The sequence below is a fragment of the Geotrypetes seraphini genome, chromosome 6, assembly GCF_902459505.1.
Source record: "Geotrypetes seraphini chromosome 6, aGeoSer1.1, whole genome shotgun sequence".
NCBI lineage: Eukaryota > Metazoa > Chordata > Amphibia > Gymnophiona > Dermophiidae > Geotrypetes > Geotrypetes seraphini.
The window spans coordinates 5,933,676-5,955,942 of record NC_047089.1 but is presented as its reverse complement, the minus strand read 5'-3'; the positions used below and the strand labels follow the sequence as shown (position 1 = coordinate 5,955,942).

General features: G+C 46.7%; 1 protein-coding gene across 4 annotated transcripts in view; it reads left to right on the top strand.

The window, feature by feature from the left end:
- Positions 1–22,267, top strand: part of NUMA1 (nuclear mitotic apparatus protein 1) — a 271,890-nt gene that overhangs the window by 116,026 nt on the left and 133,597 nt on the right. For all 4 annotated transcript variants that reach the window (XM_033949032.1, XM_033949036.1, XM_033949035.1 and 1 more), the window contains exon 12: positions 13,943–14,083. In XM_033949032.1, the coding sequence (XP_033804923.1) occupies positions 13,943–14,083 (141 nt within the window). The remainder of the gene's footprint in view (positions 1–13,942; positions 14,084–22,267) is intronic.

The window sequence follows — 22,267 nt, the reverse complement described above, 5'->3', positions numbered from 1 at the left end:
TAAGGTTAAATAAATTTGGTGAATAGCTGCAAAAAAAAAAGAAAAAAAGGCCATTGATATCTCAGCCTTAGACTTGCTCGTCTTTTTTTTTTTTAATTCTTTATTCATTTTTCATCTTGCAACAAATACATATGTATTAAAAACATTTGTCAATAAATACATCATTTGAAATTCTATCATTATATGATATTAGTAAATGAAAATTTTCCACATCCTTTCCCCCCTTTTCATTCTTATATTCAATCAAATATATCGCATTAATAATCTTTCCTAGTAATCTAGTCATTTAATATATTCAAATTCCCCCCTCCCAACCCTTCTTACATTAAATTGTATTTATAATATAAAATGGTATCTACTCATTGCAATATTTTGTTAATGGCCCCCATATCTAAACTAAACTAAACCTTAAGTTTATATATCGCATCATCTCCACGGGAGTGGAGCTCGACACGGTTTACAAAGCTAAAAATATAGGAAGAGAGAGGGGAAAGATTTACAAGGGGATATATAAAGAGGGGATGAAACAGAGGAAGAGATGTTATATGTTAGAGAAAAGCCAGGTTTTCAGTTGTTTTCGGAATAGTTGGAGGGAGCCCAGGTTCTCTTTAAATTTATTAAAATTCCCTTTTTGTACCGCTATTGTTCTCTCCATTTTGTAAATATGACATATCGATTTCCACCAAAAGTTATAATTAAGTCTATTCCAATTTTTCCAATTACTTGTGATCTGTTGTATGGCGACTCCTGTCATAATCATTAAAAGTTTATTATTCTTTGATTCAATTTGGCTCTTTGTTCTCATTGCCATACCAAATAAAATCATATCATAGGATAGTGCCACTTGATTCTATAATAAACAATTCATTTGGGGCCAAATTGATTTCCAAAAAGCCATAATAAAGGGATAATAGAATAATAAATGATCTAGAGTCCCTGCTTCAAGATTACAGTGCCAGCATCTATTAGACTTAGAGCTATCTAACTTTTGTAATCGAGCTGGGGTCCAAAATGCTCTATGCAATAAAAAGAACCAGGTTTGTCTCATAGTTGCTGACACTGTACATCTCATCCTCCAAGACCAAATTCGTGGCCACTGAGACGGATTAATTTGATGCTTAATCTCAATGCTCCAAATGTCTCTAAGACCTGTCTTTGGTTTTTTTATTCATATATCCAGATATCAATTTATACCACTGTGCGGCCTGATGACCTAGGAAGTCCACCTGAAAGCACAAGAACTCCAAAATATACTTATTATTAAGATTTTTCCATTCAGGGAACCCCTCCTGAATAGCCTGCTTCAGTTGCAATCATCTAAAACTTTGTGATCTATTAAGGCCAAATTTATGTTGCAACTGTGAAAAATCAAGCAGTTTACCATTTGAAATAACATTACCTAAAATCCATATACCTGCAATAATCCAATGTTTCCAAACGACTTTAAATCTGCCAATTCAAATCTTGGAGTTTAGCCAAATCATTTACTAACAAAGCATAATGTTTTCCATGTATCCATTAATATTCTATTCTCTTTATATACTCTAAGCATCTTAATACTGAGAACATGACATAAATGTAAAGGGAACATGAGTCGCCATCCAACCACAACCAGTCTGGGGTATTATCAATGAGCTCTGGCGTAAAATATAGGCTTGATGATACTTATAAAAATTTGGAAAATTTACCCCACCCTCCGTAATTGTTTTTTGTAAAGATACTAAAGCAATTCTAGGCATTTTACCCAGCCAAATAAATTTTGTAAGAATACGATTTAATTTTTTATAAAAGGACACTTGAAAAAAAAAAACTGGTGGTATACTCATTTGATAACAGACCACAGGCAATATCATCATTTTGATTGTTTGAACTTTCCCCCACCAAGAAAGATGTAAAGGATTCCATTGCTCACACATTTCTGTTACCTTCTTTAACAAAAATTTTTCATTCTCTTTCACTGTGTCTTCCAGCCTATTTTTAATCCAAATTTCTAAATATTTTAATCCATCCTCAAACAAGCCCTTTGTGCAATACACATTAAGTGGAAGGATTTCTGATTTACTCCAAATTTATCTTATATCCTGAAAATTTTCCAAATTTCTCAATTAACTCCAGCAAACATGGAATGGTTATTTCTGGATTCCTCAAATGAAGCAGTATATCATCTGCAAATGCAGAGACTTTATATTCTCGATCTGTATAAGGAATACCCTGTATCTCCTTAGCTTGTTGAATGGCTAATAACAAGGGTTCTAATACAATATCAAAAAGCAAAGGCCCCCTCTGCAAGTTAAAACATTCTGATAAATTATTATTAATATACAATCTTGCAGCTGGGGAGCTATATAATGTTTGAATCATTTGTATGAATCCCAAACCTATGCCAAACCATTCTAATGCCTGATACATAAAGGTCCATTCTACACGATCAAAAGCTTTCTCTGCATCCAAAGATATAGAGAAAGCTGGATCATTCATGGCTTTTGTTAAATTTAACATATGAAAAGCCAATCTGGTATTATTAGATGAATGTCTCTTAGCAACAAATCCAGTTTGGTGCATATCAATAATAAAAGGGAGAGCTTTGGCTAAATAAAGCCAATGTTTTAGCCAAAAGTTTTCCATCTACGTTGATTAACGAAATAGGCCTGTAGTTTGAAACCAAAGTGGGATCTTTATTTGGCTTTGGTAAAACTATAGTCAATGATTCTGCCATACAGTTGATCTTTTAATTTATTCAATTCCAAATTATCATTTTTGCATCTATTTGTTTCACGTTCCATGACCTCCATTTTAGATTCCAATTCAGTTGTTCTTTTGTTATTACTTTCCATTTGTCTATGAATGTTTAATATTTCTTCCTTCATTTCAGACATATTGGTTACAGTTTCCTTAAGCATTTGTTTGATTTGTCTTAGTTCTTCCATGACTTCTGCTTTACTCAATATGTCAGGTTCTTCTGTTGGAAGTGGGATCTTGCTTGGTGTTATTTGATCCTGTTTTTGTCTTTTTGCTGACGTGCCTGTTTCATTTTTGTTTTGTCTGGTAGTTGCCATGTTGTTATTTTTATGGAGTTTACTTTGTTCACAGATGTCAAATGACACAAGAACCTCTGTAAGTCACTATTTCAGTAGTTTTGTCTTTAATATCCTGCTATATCAGTTTAGAAAAAATGGTGAGGAAATTTCAAAAATTTTCCTTTCTTAAGTTTAGTCTCTTAGGTTTAGATTTGGTGTTTTAAGTTTTTTAATCCTTTTTCTTCCAGAATTTGGTTCTATCTTTTGAAGTAGAAATTTTTCTCCTTTTTTTCTTTTTCTTTCCCAGCCTTTTTCCCTTTCTTTTTCTTAGTTATCTGTCCCAATCTTGTATTGAGAAAGAACACTTCTCTTTTAGGGTCTGTTATCACTTTAATATTGACAAGAAGGTTATTTTATAACCACTTTATTTTAAAGCTTGATATTTATCAATGTCAGACCATCACAATCTTTAAACAGACTCAAATCTTCTATTTCAGTTTTCTTAGAGCAACTGTCAGTTATTTGTCTCCAGTTCAATTGTTGTGAAAAAAAAAAAAAAAAAATGTCGGTAATCTTTCTCTCTGGCTCTCCTCCCTCAAGCCCCGTCACAGTCTCAATGGAGGAGGGCAACACTCAATCCAGCAATCTTTCCTTCCTTTAGGTTTCTTTCAGAAACGGCGGGTCAAATCTTTCTACAGATTTATATTACTATTTCCGCCAGTCACTCTCCTCCGATGACACACCGCTACAGCGCTGAGAAAAAAAAAAAAACTCAGTAATTCTTTCTTTTGGCTCTCCTCTCACAAGCCCAATCGCAGCCCAGACCGAGGAGATCAACACTTAATTCAGTAATTTTCTTTTACTTTGGTAATCTTGAAGTAACTGTCATTTCTTTAGCACTCTCCAGACCAGTAGAGGTTAACTTTACGAATGGGTATATATCTAATCATGACCAGCAGGTGGAGACTGAAAACAAAACTTTGGGACAGTATATACTATCCTCCCTTCTCTATTTCCCTCAGTCTTCTTTCAGTCTCCAGCAGGTGTTGAGTGATCTGTACCCATCTCTCTTGGTAGGGCTGTTGGAATTTGTTTAGGGGTTTATTGTCCCTGTTTTTGGCCGGACGGAGCTTGGTCGGGCCCTGTTTGGGGGTCCGTCCGACCTCGGGGGTGTCAAACCCGGCGGGTCACGAGCGGGGTCCCTCCCCCCACTTCCTCCACCTCCCCACATTTTTTTAGAGGAGCCTCAGCAGTAAGCCTTGCCCCCTAAGTCAAGCAAGGCATATTGCTTCGAGAGCCTGTGGAGTCTGTTCTGTAAAAAAATAAATAAATAAATAAAAAATCCTGAGGTAGTGCTGGTCTGAAGGGTTGTTTCCCTTTAAGAAAACTGTATTTTACTGTATTTTTTCATGTAACCAGCACTTTTTTATAGCTAGGTCGCGTCTGGAGCAATTGTGCCCTTCTCCGGGGGAGTTGGCCACAATTTTAGTCCAGCCGCGAGGCACTCGCGGCCGGCCTGAACTCGGCGGTTTGGGTCGGTGAGGTGGTGGAGCTCCGTCGGCAGCGGCTGCAGGCGCCCAGAGCTCCCCGCCGATGGTGCCTCGCGAGTCGGCTTGGAGCAGTGGGGAAGCCCGGTCTTCCACAACCGCCCACGGAGGGATTCCCCGAAGGATTCCCTCTCAGCTGATTTTTTGACAGCTGATGCCGACTTGCCTGTCTTAGCGGCTGAGACTGTTCAGTCTTCTCAGCCGCTACAGGCCATGGAGGGAGCATTTTTGGCGGGAACTTCGCCATTTTCTTTGTCTGGCCCCTCCATTTTGTCTGCAACCTCAGGTGACCTTCCCCCTGTATGGCGAACACAGGGGCAGGTTTCAGCATGGACCCCTGCTGGGGCAGGGAGTCCCTGGGGACCCCCAGGGGTTTTTTGCCCCCAATTTATTTTCTTTCTTTGTGCGGACTTTTGGGGGTCCCACGTGCGCCTGGGGGGTTTCGGGGGGGGGTTTCCCTCCGCGCCCCCTATGGCTTTGCCTCCCTCTTTTCGTTTGGCGTCCCCTCTTCCTCCTCCCTCATCCAAGCGCCCGCGGGGGGGCTTGGATTGCGAATTGGTGGGCGGAGGAGCGTGTTGGCCTGGTTGAGGACCTGGCTGCTTTGGCGGGCTTCCAGGATCCTCTAGAGGGGACGCCTGTTGGCAGCGGGGCGGCGGGTTTCCCGTCTTCCAGAGCAGATGCGTCCGTGGTGCGCTTTTTTATTCAGAGGGATGAGCTTTTAGACCTGTGTAGCAGGTCTCCTTGGTGCTGCATTTTTGCAGTGGCGCCGCCGGAGACCCCGCGTATGGGGGCCCCTCTGCTTCAGGGGGTCTGTCCTGGTTCCCGCTCTTTTCCTGTGCGTCAGGATTTGCGGGATTTTGTGTTGGCGCAGTGGCCTATGGGCGCAGTTTCGTTTGGTGTGCGCCTTGGCTCTTGGGTATCCCGTCCCGGAGGGAGGTAGGGCTACCTTAATTTCGCCAATGGGGAACGCGGTGGTCTCGGCACTTCCTAAGCGGCATACCGTGCCTGTTATGGACGGTTCTGCTCTTAGGGTCTCGGAGGCGCGTGCGTTAGAGACTCTTCTTAAGTATGATTTTGATGTCTCTGCCTTTGGGGTCCAGGCGGCTGTTTGTGGGGAGCTAGTCGCTCGCGCCGTGTTTCGGTGGGCTGAGCGTGTCCTGGATCGGGAGTCTGATGACTGGTCTCTAGTGGATCAGGAGGTAGCGAAGATTGCGATGGCTGCCTCGTTCCTCTCAGATGCTCTTTATGACTTGGTGCGGATTTCGGCTAAGTCTATGGCATGGCCGCGCGGCGTATTTTGTGGCTGCGCGCTTGGGCGGCGGATTCTGCGTCCAAAGCTAAGTTTACTAAAGTTCCCTTTAGGGGGTCTTTTTGTTTGGAGAGGAATTAGATGAGTTGATTCAGACTCTGACGGACTCGAAGGTGCCCCGTCTGCCTGAGGACCGTGCCCGCCCTGCGTCTAGGTGTGGGGCTGCCCGGGGGCGTTTGCGGGAATTTCGCAAGTATCGCCCGGGGCGTGGGGCTGCTTCTTTCCCGGCTCAGGGTTTTTCCCGGGGTCGGTTCTTCCAGCGCATGCAGCCCTTTCGGGGGGCCCGTCGGGGGGCAGGGAATCCCTCCGCCGGTTCCCCCGCTTCCCGTCCTGCGCAATGACTCCTTGCCGGCGCCCCCTTTGGTTCCGGTGGGGGCCCGGCTGCGCAAATTTTTCCCCAAATGGGCCGAGATCGCGTCCGATCAGTGGGTCCTTGAGGTGGTGCGGGACGGTTACGCTCTGGAGTTTACCCGCTCTCTGCCGGACCTTTTCCTCGCTTCTCCATGTCAGACTCCATGGAAGACGCAGGCTTTTCGTCAGACCCTTCAGCGTTTGCTAGATCTCGAGGCAGTGGTGCCGGTGTCCCCTACGGAGTGGGGCACCGGCAGGTACTCCATTTACTTTGTGGTGGCCATAAAGGAGGGGACCTTTCGGCCCATCCTGGATTTGAAAGGGGTCAACAGAGCTCTCAAGATTCCGTCTTTCCGCATGGAAACGCTGCGGTCGGTCATTCTGGCGGTTCAGCCGGGGGAGTTTCTTACGTCTCTCGATCTGACGGAGGCCTACTTGCAGGTTCCAATTCGGGCCTCTCATCAGCACTTCCTTCGCTTTGCGATCTTGGGGCGGCACTTTCAGTTCTGTGCGCTTCCCTTTGGTCTGGCCACGGCTCCTCGGACGTTCACCACGGTAATGGTGGTCGTCGCGGCAGCCTTGCGGTCGGTGGGCATCCTGGTTCACCCCTACCTGGACGACTGGTTGATTCGGGCAAAGTCGTTGCAGGAGAGCTCCCGGGTTACGGCTCGGGTGGTGGAGTTTCTCCGGTCGCTGGGCTGGGTGGTCAACCTTTCCAAGAGTCGGTTGGTCCCGGCTCAGCGTCTGGAGTGCCTTGGGGTTATGTTCGACATCTCCTTGGGGAAGGTCTTCCTTCCAGAGGCCCGGGTGAGCAAATTGCAATCTCAGATTCGCCTGCTTTTGGCGTCCCGGGGTCCTCGGGCGCGAGATTTCCTCCAAGTCCTGGGGTCAATGGCGGCGTCCCTGGACGTGGTGAGGTAGGCGCGGGCCCACATGCGTCCTCTTCAGTATGCTCTGCTCCGGAGGTGGTCTCCCCGGAGGCAAGATTTGGATGTTCCGGTTCCCCTGCGAGGCTTGGCGCGCTGCAGTCTGCGCTGGTGGCTCCGGACCCCTCACCTGGTTCAGGGGGTGGGTCTGGATCTCCCGCAGTGGACGGTGCTCCTTACGGATGCGAGTCTCCTCGGTTGGGGGGCTCAGTTTATGGGCCACTCAGCTCGGGGCACCTGGTCCGCGGAGGAGGCCTCCTGGTCGATCAACGGGTTGGAGACCAGAGCGGTCAGGCTGGCGCTGTTAGCTTTCCACTCCCTTTTGCTGGGCAAGTCGGTCAGAGTCCTGTCGGACAATGCCACGGCGGTGGCTTATGTCAATCGTCAGGGGGGCACCAAGAGCACTCCTGTGGCGCAGGAGGCGGCTCGGCTCATGGTTTGGGCGGAGTCCCATCTTCTGGACCTCTCGGCTTCTCATATAGCCGGGGTAGAAAATGTTCAGGCAGACTTCCTCAGTCGTCACTTCCTGGATCCAGGAGAGTGGTTTCTCGGCGCCGGAGCGTTTCGGTTGATAGTGCAAGATTGGGGGCAGCCCCTGATGGACCTGATGGCCACGAGTGGCAACGCCAAAGTGCCCCGCTTCTTCAGTCGTCGCAGGGAAGGGCTGGCCGAGGGTCTGGATGCTCTGGTCCAGCCGTGGCCAACGGAGGGGCTGTTGTATGTGTTCCCTCCTTGGCCGCTGGTGGGCAGAGTGCTTCTTCGCATTGTTCACCATCCGGGTTTGGTGGTGCTGGTGGCTCCGGATTGGCCTCGACGTCCGTGGTATGCGGATCTGGTGAGGCACCTGGTGGCGGTTCCTCTTCCTCTGCCTCTCTCGGACGACCTTCTGATGCAGGGTCCCATTCCCTTGTTCGACCCGTCTCTCTTCTGTCTTACGGCGTGGCTCTTGAAAGGGGTCGCCTTAGCAAGAAGGGATATTCAGACAAGGTGATCGCTACACTGTTGGGGTCCCGGAGGCTTTCTACCTCTCGGGCTTATGTGCGGGTTTGGCGTCTCTTTGAGGAATGGTGTCGGGCGCGGGGAGTGACCTCTTTTCGCGCTTCTCTGCCTAACATTCTAGAGTTCTTGCAGGATGGCCTGGATAGAGGCCTGGCTTGGTCTTCTCTCCGGGTTCATCTTGCGGCCCTGTCGACCTTTCGAGGGTTGGTGTCAGGTCAGCGTTTATCGGCTCTTCCTGATGTGATTCGGTTTCTGCGGGCGGCCAAGTTGCTTAGGCCTCCCCTACGGCCCTCGGTTCCCTCTTGGGATCTTAATCTGGTTCTCTCTGTTTTGGTGCGCCCGCCTTTCGAGCCCTTGGACGACTGTTCTTTGAAGGACCTTACTTTGAAGGCGGTCTTTTTGGTGGCCATTACTTCTGCTAGGCGTATTTCTGAGCTGCAGGCTTTCTCTTGTAGGGCTCCCTTCTTGGAGTTGTCTAGGGAGCGGGTCGTCTTGCGGCCTGTTCCTTCCTTTCTGCCGAAGGTTGTTTCTCCTTTTCATGTCAATCAATCGGTGGTTCTCCCGGTCTTGGGTGGTCGGGAGGGCTCTTCTGAGCAACGGCAGCTGCGCAAGTTGGATGTCGGTCGGGTCCTTCGCTCTGATGTGCAGCGGACCCAGGAATTCCGGAAGTCCGATCATCTCTTTGTCCTCCTGGCTGGTCCTCGTCGGGGAGCTGGCGCTTCTAAGGCTACTATTGCGCGCTGGATCAAGGAGACGATTGCTTCCGCTTATCTTCTGAAACAGCAGCCTGTTCCGGAGTTTCTCAAGGCTCATTCCACTCGGGGTCAGGCGGCTTCTTGGGCTGAGTCGTCGCTCGTGCCTCCGGTGGATATTTGTAAGGCTGCGGTTTGGTCCTCCTTGTATTCTTTTGTTAGACATTATCGGGTAGATGTTCAGGCGCGTCGGGACGCGGTGTTCGGTGAGCGTGTTCTGGTATCGGCCCTTCGGGGGTCCCGCCCGTGAGAGGGACTGCTTTGGTACGTCCCATTCGTAAAGTTAACCTCTACTGGTCTGGAGAGTGCTAAAGAAGGAGAAATTAGGTTCTTACCTGCTAATTTACTTTCTTTTAGCTTCTCCAGACCAGTAGAGGTCCCCACCCTGTCTGTTGTTGTTGTTGTTGTTGGGGCTGTTTTCGCGGGCAGTTTTTGTTTTTTGCTGCGGGTTCTAGTATTTTTCTAGGGCCGGGGAGAATTAAAGAACAGCGGCTGTGGCTCGGCTGGCTTAGCTGGCGAGCTGTGGGGACATTTTTCCTTCGGGTATTTCTCCTCTGCATTTTCCAACAGCATTTGGGTATGTTATTTGTTACTCCTGTTCGGAGTATTGTTTTCTTCCTGTTTTCCAGTTCTTCGTTCTGCTTGGCTATTCGGCAGACTGAGGGAAATAGAGAAGGGAGGATAGTATATACTGTCCCAAAGTTTTGTTTTCAGTCTCCACCTGCTGGTCATGATTAGATATATACCCATTCGTAAAGTTAACCTCTACTGGTCTGGAGAAGCTAAAAGAAAGTAAATTAGCAGGTAAGAACCTAATTTCTCCTTATCTATTCTCAGCACTTCTCAAATACCCCGATGTCACGTTACTTCAGCTTTAAGAAAAATGCCGTTAATCCTTTCTTTTGGCTCCTCTCTCACAAGCCCAATCGCAGCTTTGATAGAGTAAAGCAATTTTCAATTTTCAATTCAGTAAATTTTTTTTACTTTAGTAAACTGACATTTATCTGTTCCCAGCGCCTCGGTATTTAATTAGTGAGAAAATGCCGTTAATCCTCTCTCATCAGTTTTCTTCACTCAATTCCCTTTTCAGTATCTTCAGTATCGTCAAAGGAGGACAACTTTCAATTCAATTCAATATTTTCCCTCTTATGGGTTCCGTTAAATTATATCGGGACACAATCTTTCTTCAAAATTTCCCCACCATCTCTGTCAGTTACTCGAGCGGTCGTTCGGGGTGGGGGTGCGAGCGGTCCTGCTGGGGGGGTGAGTCGGGCGGGGGTGGGAACTATGTTTAAAAACTTTTGTATACCGCGCTCACGCATATAACGCGCGAGGGGTATGCGCGGTACGTAAAAACGCATATAACGCGCGCGTTATATCCGCGAAAATACGGTAGATGCTTTTTTACACTGAAAGTATAATTATAATTATGGGAAGGGGGTGGTATATAGTTATAACACAGGTTTAATCAATATCAATAATAATAAAATGCTAGCCGCGCATGCGCACTCTCGCCGTGTGTTCCCTGAGATCTGATCTGTCGTGCTGTGCTGGCGAGAGTGCGCATGCGCGTACTACTTCACCAGCTGACGATCGCCTCCACAAGCCTGCTCCCAGCCAGCCGACGATCACCTCCACAAGCCGGGACTGGGGCACAAAGAGCGCCTCCTGCCCCCCCCCCCCCCCCCTCTCCGGGATGAACCGAAAAATGGAGCAGGGCCGCCCTCCGCGACAGACCAGAGGAGTCCGAGTCCTTTGCCGCCCCCCCTTCCCTTCCCTTCCCGCGGACCCGACTTCGAACCTGGCGAGTCAAGCAGCGTGTGCAGCAGTCTTCACATGCTGCTTCGGGCCCTTCTACTGCCCTGATTTGCTCTGCCACGTCTCTGATGTCACCCCCCCCCCCCCCCACTTTACTTAATAGAGATCGCGACGGCGTTCGGGGGGGGGGGTTTGGGGGGTTGTAACCCTCCTCATTTACTGGAAACCTAACTTTTTCTCTCTTTTTTAGGGAAAAAGTGAAGTTTTCAGTATAAGTTTTCAGTTACAACCCCCACAACGCCGGCGTGATCTCTGTTAAGTAAAGTGGGGGGGGTTCCCCCCACACCCCCTGTTGGAGCCCTTTAAAATACTGTGTTTCTTCGGCGCGCTTCCACCTTGCGCTCAGTTGTCTGCGCTGGGTTGTCGGCGCGCGCTTTTGACCTGTCACCTAATAACTTAGGTAACAGATTTTCCAAAAATTGAATAACATTCCCCCCTTCCAAACCTTCAGCTAAGCCAATAATTTTCACATTCTTCCTTTTTCTTCTGTTTTTGTAGTCTTCAAGCTGTCTTCATTTCTTTAATAGTTTGGCTATCCGCTTTACATTGGGTTGTGCTCAGTTCCATTTGATCCATTTTATTCTCCAGTAGATTCATTCTTTGGTTAGCTACTTCCAACTGTCTATTTATATTCAAAACTTCTTCTTTTACTTTAGTAATTTTAGTTGCGTTATCCTGAAGCATTCTTTGTATGTTTCACAACTCTGTCATTACCTCATTTTTATCTAGAGCTTCCGTTACTTCCTCAGGAAGCGGCGCTTTAGATGGCGTCACCTGATCATGTTTGACGCGTTTCGCTGTCCCTGCAGCCGCGAAAGCTGTGTCAATTTTCGCTTCCTGCGTAAACGCCATGTTCCTGAATCAAATAGTACTATTTCAGGGAAGAAAGAAAGCCTAAAGGTACTTTCAATTTTTCAAACTTTGCTCGGGTTAGCGGAGGGTCACATTCAGCCCACCATCTTGTGTGCACGCCAAAGCCATGCCCCCCGACTTGCTCTAGTCTTAAATGCCAGTGGGAATGGGTTGGACAGGTTGGAAACCCATGGAGTAGAAGCATGCTGTCTAGTCAAAAGTTACCTGGATTTGATATCTTCCTGTTGCTGACCATATCTGTGAGCAATGTCTTGGATATCAGATTTTGTAGGATTTTTCTCCTTGATGCTACTCTCGATGCATAAGCAGATTTGTCCAAAGGAAGAGAGCAGAGCATGCCTGGTCTTCAAAAACCCTCTTTATTAGCAACCAAAAATGAAAAGCAGTCTCGTCAATCACAAAAGCATGTAGCAAATCATGGACTCTACAAGGACTATGTTTCAGCTAAAGCATGCATGCATCAGGAGTCCTTGAACATACAATGTTATTAGTCATGTGACAAAGATATAACATAAAATAATTAACAATACTTAAAATAAATTCAAATAAAAATTGTAATATTATAATTAAAAAGGACATACATACCCAAATTACTTATTCAAAAGGCTCTCAGTTCCTTGAGATTTCTTTTATTGCATACTGTTAATACTGATACCATCACCAAATAGAATAGTTTGTTTCCTTAATCAGTTATTTAATATTCTCTAATGGTCTCTGGTAGAGGAGGATACGGGTACAGGGGATACTAGGGTTACAACTTTGAAGGCTAGCGACATGTGAAATTGATCGGGAGTGGTGACGGAGTGATACAGATAAAGAATCTGAAGATCAGAGAAAACAGATGGGCAAGTGGTGTCTGCTAGTCCCAATAGGATTAATTTTTTTTTCTAAATCTTTATTCATTTTTAAAAACTTACACCAAGTGTTCAATTAATAAAACATTTAAGATTAAATAAATCACTTGAATTTTCTTAATATATTCAGATATATAAGTTTATTCCCTTCCCACCCACCCATTCCATTCATATTTAAACAAAAATATATAAATATAAATACTCTTATTTATAGGTTAAAACCTTCCGTATAATTTAGACAACCCACCCTCCCCCTCTCCCCCCCCCCATTTGCAAATATATTTCCAGTAGAATTCCAATAGGATTAATGATGAAGCAAGCAAGCACTGTGAAGGGCTAATGTAAAACCTTTATTGTAGAATAATTGGATAACAAGGCGCCCAGCATGACTGTGTTTCACCTAGCAAGGCTACTTCTAGGGCTATATTTTTTGGCCCAAAATTCTTAGTTTATATTTGAGTATATATAGTAATTGTTCCAATTTTGCCTTTGGTGAAGTGACAGCATTATGCTAAAAGGAACATAAGAATTGCCGCTGCTGGGTCAGACCAGTGCCCAGCAGTCCACTCACATGGCGGCCCTAGGTCAAAGACTAGTGCTCTAAATGAGTCCAGTCTCACCGCTGGACCACCAGGGCTTGAAAGGCTTGCAGTGGGCATCAGAGACTGGGTTAAGAGCTGGGCAGGAAGAGAAGGAGGGCTGGATGCAAGGTAGGACAATTGAATATAAATTCCTGGTTTATATTCAAGTGAACCTTTTTCCCCTGCTTTGGGGAGGGAAGTTACCTCGATTTATATTCGTGTATATTTCAGTAACTTCAATGGTCCTGTCAAATTATTCCTTAGTAATATACCTGCAACTGAAATTACAGATGCTATGACTTATGTTTTATTTAGACTGGGGGGGGTTTCTGATGAAGCAATGTAAGCTTCTGACTGAATAGTTCATGACTTCTCAAACCTGCTCCAGTTGATAAAGGAGCCAGTAGGGTTTTCACAATATCTACAGTGAATATGCATAAGATAATGTTTGCTTATACCAGGTGTCCAATGTATACAGATTTGACACATGCATACAATATAAGAAATCTGTGGTTGATACCTGACTGTGATGTCAACCAGAGCAGGTTTGAAATGCCTTTGAGGGCTTGAACTAGGTGAATTGTGTGATTGGGTATCTGTTGTGTAGCTGCAAGACCACACCAAACCATGATCATCCTCTGGGTTTCCTATTATAAGTGTTGTGCTATATGCATAATTTCTATGCGACACTGCATCCACTATTTGAATTAATGAAGCAGGATTCCTGAAGAAAGTTCAGTTCAGTTCCTGTGCTGTGTTTCTAGTGATGATTACTTTATGCTGGACTAGGAAGTAAGAAGATGCAAAGCTTTGACTCTGGCTCTGTGCAGTGGGATTCTATTTGAATTGTTATTGACAATTGTACAATTTCTACTGTAATCACGTTTTGGTATCTCACATACTTCATTGGATCAGGTGCGAGATTTTTACACTCGTTTGGTGGAGTCCCAGAAGGCTCTGGATGAGGTTTCTAATGATCAAGAAAATGTACTGAAGGAATGGCAAAAAAAGGAAATGCAGCTGGAGAGAGACCTCAGTGCTACACAGGATGAAAAGGTAAGGATATACAGTGTTCTCCCCAGAAATTTTTTCCTGTCGGGTGGCATGAAAAAGTAGCTGGGTGGGGTGAGATGGGGAAATTTGGTGATGGGTAAAGTTAACCCCCTCTTTTACTAAAGTGCGCTAGTGTTTTTAGCACACGCAGAATATTAGCGCGCAAACCCCCACGCTATGCGGGAAAATTAGCGCCAGCTCAATGCTGGCATTAGGGTCTAGTGTGTGCAGCAATTCTGCACGCGCTAAAATCGCTATCGCAGCTTAGTAAAAGGAGCCCTAAATGTGTACCATTTTTATTAGTTAATTATTATTTTCCAAATCTCAATATGACTTCCTTTTTTACGGTTTGACACTTCTGCCAAAATATTTTTACTAAATTTAAGATGTATCCAATTCTAGAAGGGAATAATTAGATATTTGCCCTCTTTCAAATGGTATAGAGGTTTAAAAAAGGGAAATGCGTTAATGAAGTCATTAGGTTCAATCTAGCCATTTATTTCTGCATGAATTTAAAGAACTAAAAAAAAAAGATAAATATAGCTCATCCAGTCATACAAGAAATGGCTCTACAGCACCTCTAATAATGTTCCTTCCTGAGGTCTCACTGAGGATATGAAATAGATGCGATCCCCACTTCCAGACCTCTTCCACATAATTTATGGAGAGGTGTTACTGAGCCTTGAAGGAGACCTGTGTGATTGATTTTTATCTGCTACTTTTTTATTTTGCTGTAGTGCAAAGTGAGAGCTAGGGCAAAACAGTTTAGCTAAAGATGCAGGTAATAATTAGCAATGTGTTTGCTAATTATTTGCTAATTTTATTTGCTTATAATGTCATTTGAAAGTTGCTTCATGTTAATACAACTTTAATTCTTTATAGTGTGTATGTGGGGGTGGGGGGTGGGACAACACCTACATCAACAGTAAAGTTAGAATAGGGTCATTAAATCCAGTGGCGTACCCAGTGCTGATCATTTTTTAACCCCCTCCTCTATATAAAAAAGATATTTTTAGTAATATTCCATGAGTCACACAACAAGGGTGCACCTAGGAAAAGGCAGCATCTTAAACACTACAGTGAGCACTAGAACACAACACACGCATTGTAAAACTAAACAATCCAGATCCTGCACAGTCAATTAATCCTGTAGTCGATGCTAACAGAAAGCCCTTTCATACACACAGAACACAGATTCACCCTCGCCCAATATGGAATAATCACAAACTAAAAATAGAAATATGTAGACAAAAGTTAAACTGAATCAAGAAACCAGACTCTGCATACAATGCAACACCACAAAAACAGTAACACATGTCCTCTAATACTGTGCAAAATATAAAGACAGTAGATGTAAATTTGAAAAAAACTGCTACATAACAATAATCACTTTACAAATTAACAAACAGAAATAAAACAAATAATGAGAAATAAGAAAATACCAATTTTTGGACTAATCTATTTTTTAATTAGCTTTCAGAGGCCAAATCTTTCTTCAAGACAGTACAGCAGGGGTGCCTACACTTTTTTGGCTTGCGAGCTACTTTTTAAAATGACCAAGTCAAAATGATCTACCAACAATAAAATTTTAAAAAACACAAAGCACACTGTACGCAAAGAAAATGTTAATTATCATTTGTATCAAATGTTAATTATCATATTGTTTTCAGAGGTCAAGGCAGATGACTTTAAAATATGCAATGTCACCTCGGTAACAACTATACAAAAATAGACAAATATATCCTCTCCCCTTTTACTAAATCGTGATAGCGGTTTTTAGCGCAGGGAGCTGCGCTGAATGCCCCATGGCTGCTCTCGACTCTCATAGGCTCCCTGCACTGAAAACCACTATCGTGGTTTAGTAAAAGGGGGCCATAGTGCAAAATATAGACAGCAGATATAAATTCTCAAAACGGACACATTTTGATCACTAAATTGAAAATAAAATCATTTTTCCTACCTTTTTGTCTGGTGATTTCATGAGTCTCTGATTGCACTTCCTTCTTCTGACTTTAAATCCAATATTTCTTTCTTACTGCCCCTCCCCTTTTCTTTCTGTCTTTCTTTCTCTTTACCCCTGCCTGTCTTTCTTTCTCTCTCCCCCCTGCCCCCTCTTTATTTCTGCCTGTCTTTCTCTCTCTCTCTCCCCCTGCCTGCCTGCCTGCCTGTCTTTCTTTCTCTTTCTCCCTGTCCCCCCAAGCCATCGCGCCAATTTCTCCCTGCTGCTTCCCCGAGCCAGGCCAGGCACGTACAAGTGCTGGACTCGCAAGACTTCACCTCTGATATTAATTCTAACGTTGGAGAGGAAGTTCCGGGCCAGCTAGGCAGCGATTGGCTGGCTCAGAACTTCCTCTCCGACATCAGAATTGACGTCAGAGGTGAAGTCTTGTGAGTCTGACGCTTGTATGTGCCTTGCCTGACCTGGCTTGGGGAGGCAGGAAGAAAAAGATCGCAAAGGCAACGCGATCATAAGAACATAAGCAGTGCCTCTGCTGGGTCAGACCAGGGGTCCATCCTGCCCAGCAGTCTGCTCATGCGGCAGCCCCTCAGGTCAAGGACCTGTATAGTGATCTCTATCTATACCCTTCTATCCCTTTTTTCTTCAGGAATTCATCCAATCCTTTCTTGAACCTTGATACCGTACCCTGTCCTATCACACCTTCTCGAAGCACATTCCAGGCATCCACCACCCTTTAGGTTAAGAAGAACTTCCTAGCATTGGTTCTGAATCTGTCCCCTCTTAATTTTTCCGTATGACCTTTCGTTCTTGTAGTTTCTGAAAGTTTGAAGAATCTGTCCCTCTCACTTTCTCTATGCCCTTCATGATCTTGTCTCTGCTTTTCCGCATTGCCTTTGCGATCTACTGGTTGATCACGATCGACCATTTGGGCACCCGTGCAGTAGTATACTACTGTTATGGTGTCCTGACCTGAGGAAAGGGGTTGAGTCCCAAAAAAATTGCCTTATTTCCATTTCCTATTTATAAACTTTAATCAATAGTTACAATACTACTAGATTCTACGTAAAGCAACAAAAAATGTTTTTTCTACCTTTTGTCATTTCTGTTTTAATCATCTTTTCTTCGCTCTCTTCTTTCTATTCAGCGTTTGTCCTCGCTCCCTTACATGTAAGATCTGTTCTCTCTCTTTGCCCCTTCCACCCAGTCTCTGCCCTCTCTTTCTACCCCTTTCATCCACTGTCCACCCTCTCTGCCCTTTCCATCCAGTGTCCGCCCTCTCTCTGTGTTCCATATGGTATCTTTCCTCTTTCTATATCCTTTCAATAAACTGTATTTCCTGTGCCCTTTCTCTCCTTTCTCTCATTTCAGCTTCACCCCCTCCCCTATGCTCTGGCATCTCTCTCTTCTCCTTTTCTTCCTTCCTTCCCATGGTCTGACATCTCTATCTCCTTTCCTTCTCTCTCCCCATGCCCTGGCATCTCACTCCTACCCTGTTTCCCCGAATATATGACACTGTCTTATATTTTTAAAAACTCCAAAATATGCACAAGGTCTTATTTTCAGGGGGATGTCTTATTTTTCCATGAAGAAGAATACAGTACACATTTATTGCTGAAAAAAAGACATTTATTACCTGTATATGGTACAGGTCATCACAAACCAGAAAAGCTGTATCACAAACCAGAAAAAACTGTATCACAAACCAGAAAAACATTTACTGTATAACAGTTTACAGTATGATACATTTACACATTTAATCAATGACAATCAAGTCATCATCTTCTGGAACATCATCATAATAACTCACACCCTGAGGTTCCAGGTCAATTACTTGGGACTCCATTTCTTTCACAATCAGTGGACCAAATCTCTCATGTTTAGCAATAGCAGTGTCCTCAAATGAGTACTTCTTATCAAGGTAGCCTGCTCGTAATGCATGTTCAATGCAACTGTCAGTGATTTTATCCCATGAATTCTTCACCCAAGTCATAACCTCTTGCAGTTTAGGTTTCACAAAGTTTCCACGCTGATTTCTCTCCATTCTATTTTCAATGTAGTCATTAATTTCCATGCGCAGATTGTCCTTGAATGGCTTGTTGATTGCAATATCAAGGATCTGGAGATAGGCTGTCATTCCCGCAGGAATCATTATTTGATCTATTTTTCTTTCATGAAGAAATGACTTCATATCTTTAGCACGGTGAGTGCTAGCTGCATCCCAGACTAGCAGACCTCTTTGACCTCCTCGCATAACAAGTGGCAGCATTAAATCTGCCCACTTTCTTATAACAGCTTGTGTGGCCCAGGCTTTTTCAGTTTCAAGGACAAAAATTCCTGAGACACGTTCAATCTTTTCCTTCTTGCCCTTAGAAATTATTAGAGGTAGGACTTTAGTGCCATCCAGACGAATTGCCAAAATACAGGTCACACGTGCACTTTCATAAGCAGTGGAGGGAATGTACACTGAGGAGGCACCCCGCTGTTCAATTGTTGTTTGAGATGATTGGCCCATAAACACTGCAGTTTCATCCATAGCAATCATGTTGGAAAGCTTGTATTTAGAGAAGTCAATCTCATCAATAAAGGACTTGAATGCAAGTGCTCGCTTAATCACTTGAGCATCTTCCAGCCTAAACAATGTCATGGATCTTCTTAAAGACAATTCACTTCTCTGAAGGAAATTATCCAGCCAGTGTTGTGATGCTTTGAAATTTTCAGAGGCTATGTTAAACTGTGGCGCCATTGCAAGGGCAAATTCTTGAATATGAGCCCTATTCACAACCAAAGCCTTTGTTCTCCTGTCAACAACCCATTCACAGATCAGATCTTCCAGCTCAGAAAATATTGGTTTCCGACCTGATCCACACTTGCGTTTGTTAGAATTTCCCTTTTCCACTTGTTCAACTAGTTTACCATACTCTGCTCGCCACTTGCGGAGCAATCGTATATTCAACATTTTTTCTTTGCAGAAAGCAGCAAGATTTTGGCCCCAAGAATCTTCCACGATTCTCCTCTTGTACTCCACAGAGTAGCTTTTTCTTTTTGTGGCCATGCCTAAGGGTAAAAGAATAAAAAATGGCACTAGGGTATCCTGGGTGGGGGGGGGGGGTGATCTTTTAAAATGATACAGAGGGCATCAGAGGGGGGAATCAAAATGGCACAAGAGAATCAGGGGGATGGGCGGTTACCATCTTAACAGTATGGAGAGAAAAACGTTAGCTTGCCATGTAAAAGGTAAATAAAAATTGGCATGCAAATCCTTTAAACCAGATTTTTGATTTTACAGTTAACAATCTGGTTTAAAGGATTTGCATGCCAATTTTTATTTACCTTTTACATGGCAAGCTAACGTTTTTGGAAATGTGTCTGTAACACGGTAAATGTACACTTGTAAAGTTTGAACTTGAAATCAGCTTTCAAATCTGTTAGAAAACAGCATCCTCCACATACCGTACAGATCAGATACAGATTTGCAGTTTGCTTTTAAAACACTAGATGGCAGCATCACTATGTACGGTATCACTACAAGTACCGTATTTTCACGTAGATAATGCGCACCCGTGTAAAACGCGCACACGGGTATAGCGCGCGAAAAACACAAATTTATGTACAGAAATTTTTATATACCGCGCACACCCGTATACCGCGCATGCTGCCCGACTCTCCCGTCGCCGTCCAACTCTCCTTTCGCCCGCCCCGACTCTCCTCTCCCCCTTGAAGTCCTGTCCCCACCCTGAAAGCCTGATGCCCCCCCCCCGACGTACGATTCACCCCCCCCCCCCGCAGGACCGCTCGCACCCCCACCCCGAAGGACCACTCGCACGCACTCCCACCCGCACCCCCACCCTGAAGGACCGCTCGCACCCCCACAGCTTCCCGACCCCCCCCCCCCCATCATGTACAAGCTTATACCGGTGTCCTGCTGCTACCTCTTGGCGGTCCCGACTCCCCGACACGATCGGGGCAAGAGGGAGCTCAAGCCCACTTGCCCCCCCGACTCCCCGACACAATCGGGGCAAGAGGGAGCTCAAGCCCTCTTGCCCCAGCCAACCGCGGCACCCCCGACACGATCGGGGCAAGAGGGAGCTCAAGCCCTCTTGCCCCAACCAACCGCGGCACCCCCGACACGATCGGGGCAAGAGGGAACTCAAGCCCTCTTGCCCCCCGACTCCCCGACACGATCGGGGCAAAAGGGAGGCCAAGCCCTCTTGCCCCGGCGACTCCCCAACTCCCCGACAATATCGTGCCAGGAGGGCGCCCAAGTCCTCCTAGCCCTGGCGACCCCCCCCCCCCCGCTAGTTGTTCGGGCCAGGAGGGAGCCCAAGTCCTCCTGGCCCTGGCGCCCCCCCCCCCCCCCCGCTAGTTGTTCGGGCCAGGAGGGAGCCCAAACCCTCCTGGCCACGTCGACCCCCTACCCCCACCCCGCACTACATTACGGGCAGGAGGGATCCCAGGCCCTCCTGCCCTCGACGCAAACCCCCCTCCCCCCAACGACCGCCCCCCCAAGAACCTCCGACCGCCCCCCCCAGCCGACCCGCAACCCCCCTGGCCGACCCCCACGACACCCCCACCCACCTTCCCCGTACCTTTCTGTAGTTGGCCGGACAGACGGGAGCCAAACCCGCCTGTCCGGCAAGCAGCCAACAACAGAATGAGGCCGGATTGGCCCATCCGTCCCAAAGCTCGCCTACTGGTGGGGCCTAAGGCGCCTGGGCCAATCAGAATAGGCCCGGGAGCCTTAGGTCCCTCCTGGGGGCGGGGCCTTGGGCACATGGTCGGGTTGGGCCCATGTGCCTCAGGCCCCGCCCCCATGTGGGACCTAAGGCTCCCGGGCCTATTCTGATTGGCCCAGGCGCCTTAGGCCGCACCAGTAGGCGGAGCTTTGGGACGGATGGGCCAATCCGGCCTCATTCCGTCGTTGGCTGCCTGCCGGACAGGCGGGTTTGGTTCCCGTCTGTTCGGCCAACTACAGAAAGGTACGGGGAAGGGGGGGGGGGGTGTCGTGGGGGGTCGCGGGTCGGCTGGGGGGGCGGTCGGAGGTTCTTGGGGGTGGGCGGTCGTTGGAGGGAGGGGGGTTTGCGTCGAGGGCAGGAGGGCCTGGGATCCCTCCTGCCCGTAATGTAATGGGGGTAGGGGGTCGCCGTGGCCAGGAGGGTTTGGGCTCCCTCCTGGCCCGAACAACTAGCGGGGGGGAGGGGTCGCCAGGGCCAGGAGGACTTGGGCTCCCTCCTGGCCCGATATTGTCGGGGAGTTGGGGAGTCGGCGGGGCAAGAGGGCTTGGGCTCCCTTTTGCCCCGATAGTGTCAGGGGGGCAAGAGGGCTTGGGCTCCCTCTAGCCCCGATCGTGTCGGGGATGCCACGGTTGGCTGGGGCAAGAGGGCTTGAGCTCCCTCTTGCCCCGATCGTGTCGGGACCGCCAAGAGGAAGCAGCAGGACACCGGTAGGAGCTTCTACATGATGGGGGTGGTCGGGAGGCTGTAGGGGTGCTTGCCAAATAGTGCCTTATTTTCGGGGGCGGGGGCCTTATATTTCCCAGGTGGGGAAAAAAAGGGGGGTGTCTTACTAAAGGAGGAGGTCCTATAATGGGGGAAACACGGTATCTCTCCCTCCTTCTCTGGCACCTCCTCTCCTTTCTTTCCCTCTGGTCTGGCATTTTGTCTCCTTTAGTTTCCCTTCCTTCCCCCCCATGCCCTGGCATCTCTCTCCTCTCCTTCCATCTCCTACTCCATTATATGGCATCTCTTCTCCTTCGGGCATCTGCCTCCTACCCCTCCCCCCCATATGCCCTGACATATTCCCCCCCTCCATGGTCTGATAGCTCCTTTCCTTTCCCTCCCTTCCATGGTCTTGGCATCTCTTTCCTCACCTCTCTCCCCAATTGGGTACAGCAGCAGCTCTTCCCCCTCCCCCAAAATAGGGTGCAGCAGCAGCATTTCTCTTCCCTTCCCCCTCCCCCCCAAAAAATGGGTGCAGCAGCAACATTTCTCTTCCCTTCCCCCTCCCCCATTGGGTGCAGCAGCAGCATTTCTCTTCCCATCCCTCCCATCTCACACACCCGTCAGCAGAGTCGCTAGGCAAGTTGTAAGCTTCCCTCCATTGCTGATCTATCTTCCATAGGTCAGCGACGGAGGGAAGCTTACAACTTGCTGCTTTTAATTACTTCAGGCCTTCTTCGTTGCCGGGTCCTGCCTTCGCGGAAACAGAAAGTAGGCAGGACCCGGCAGCCA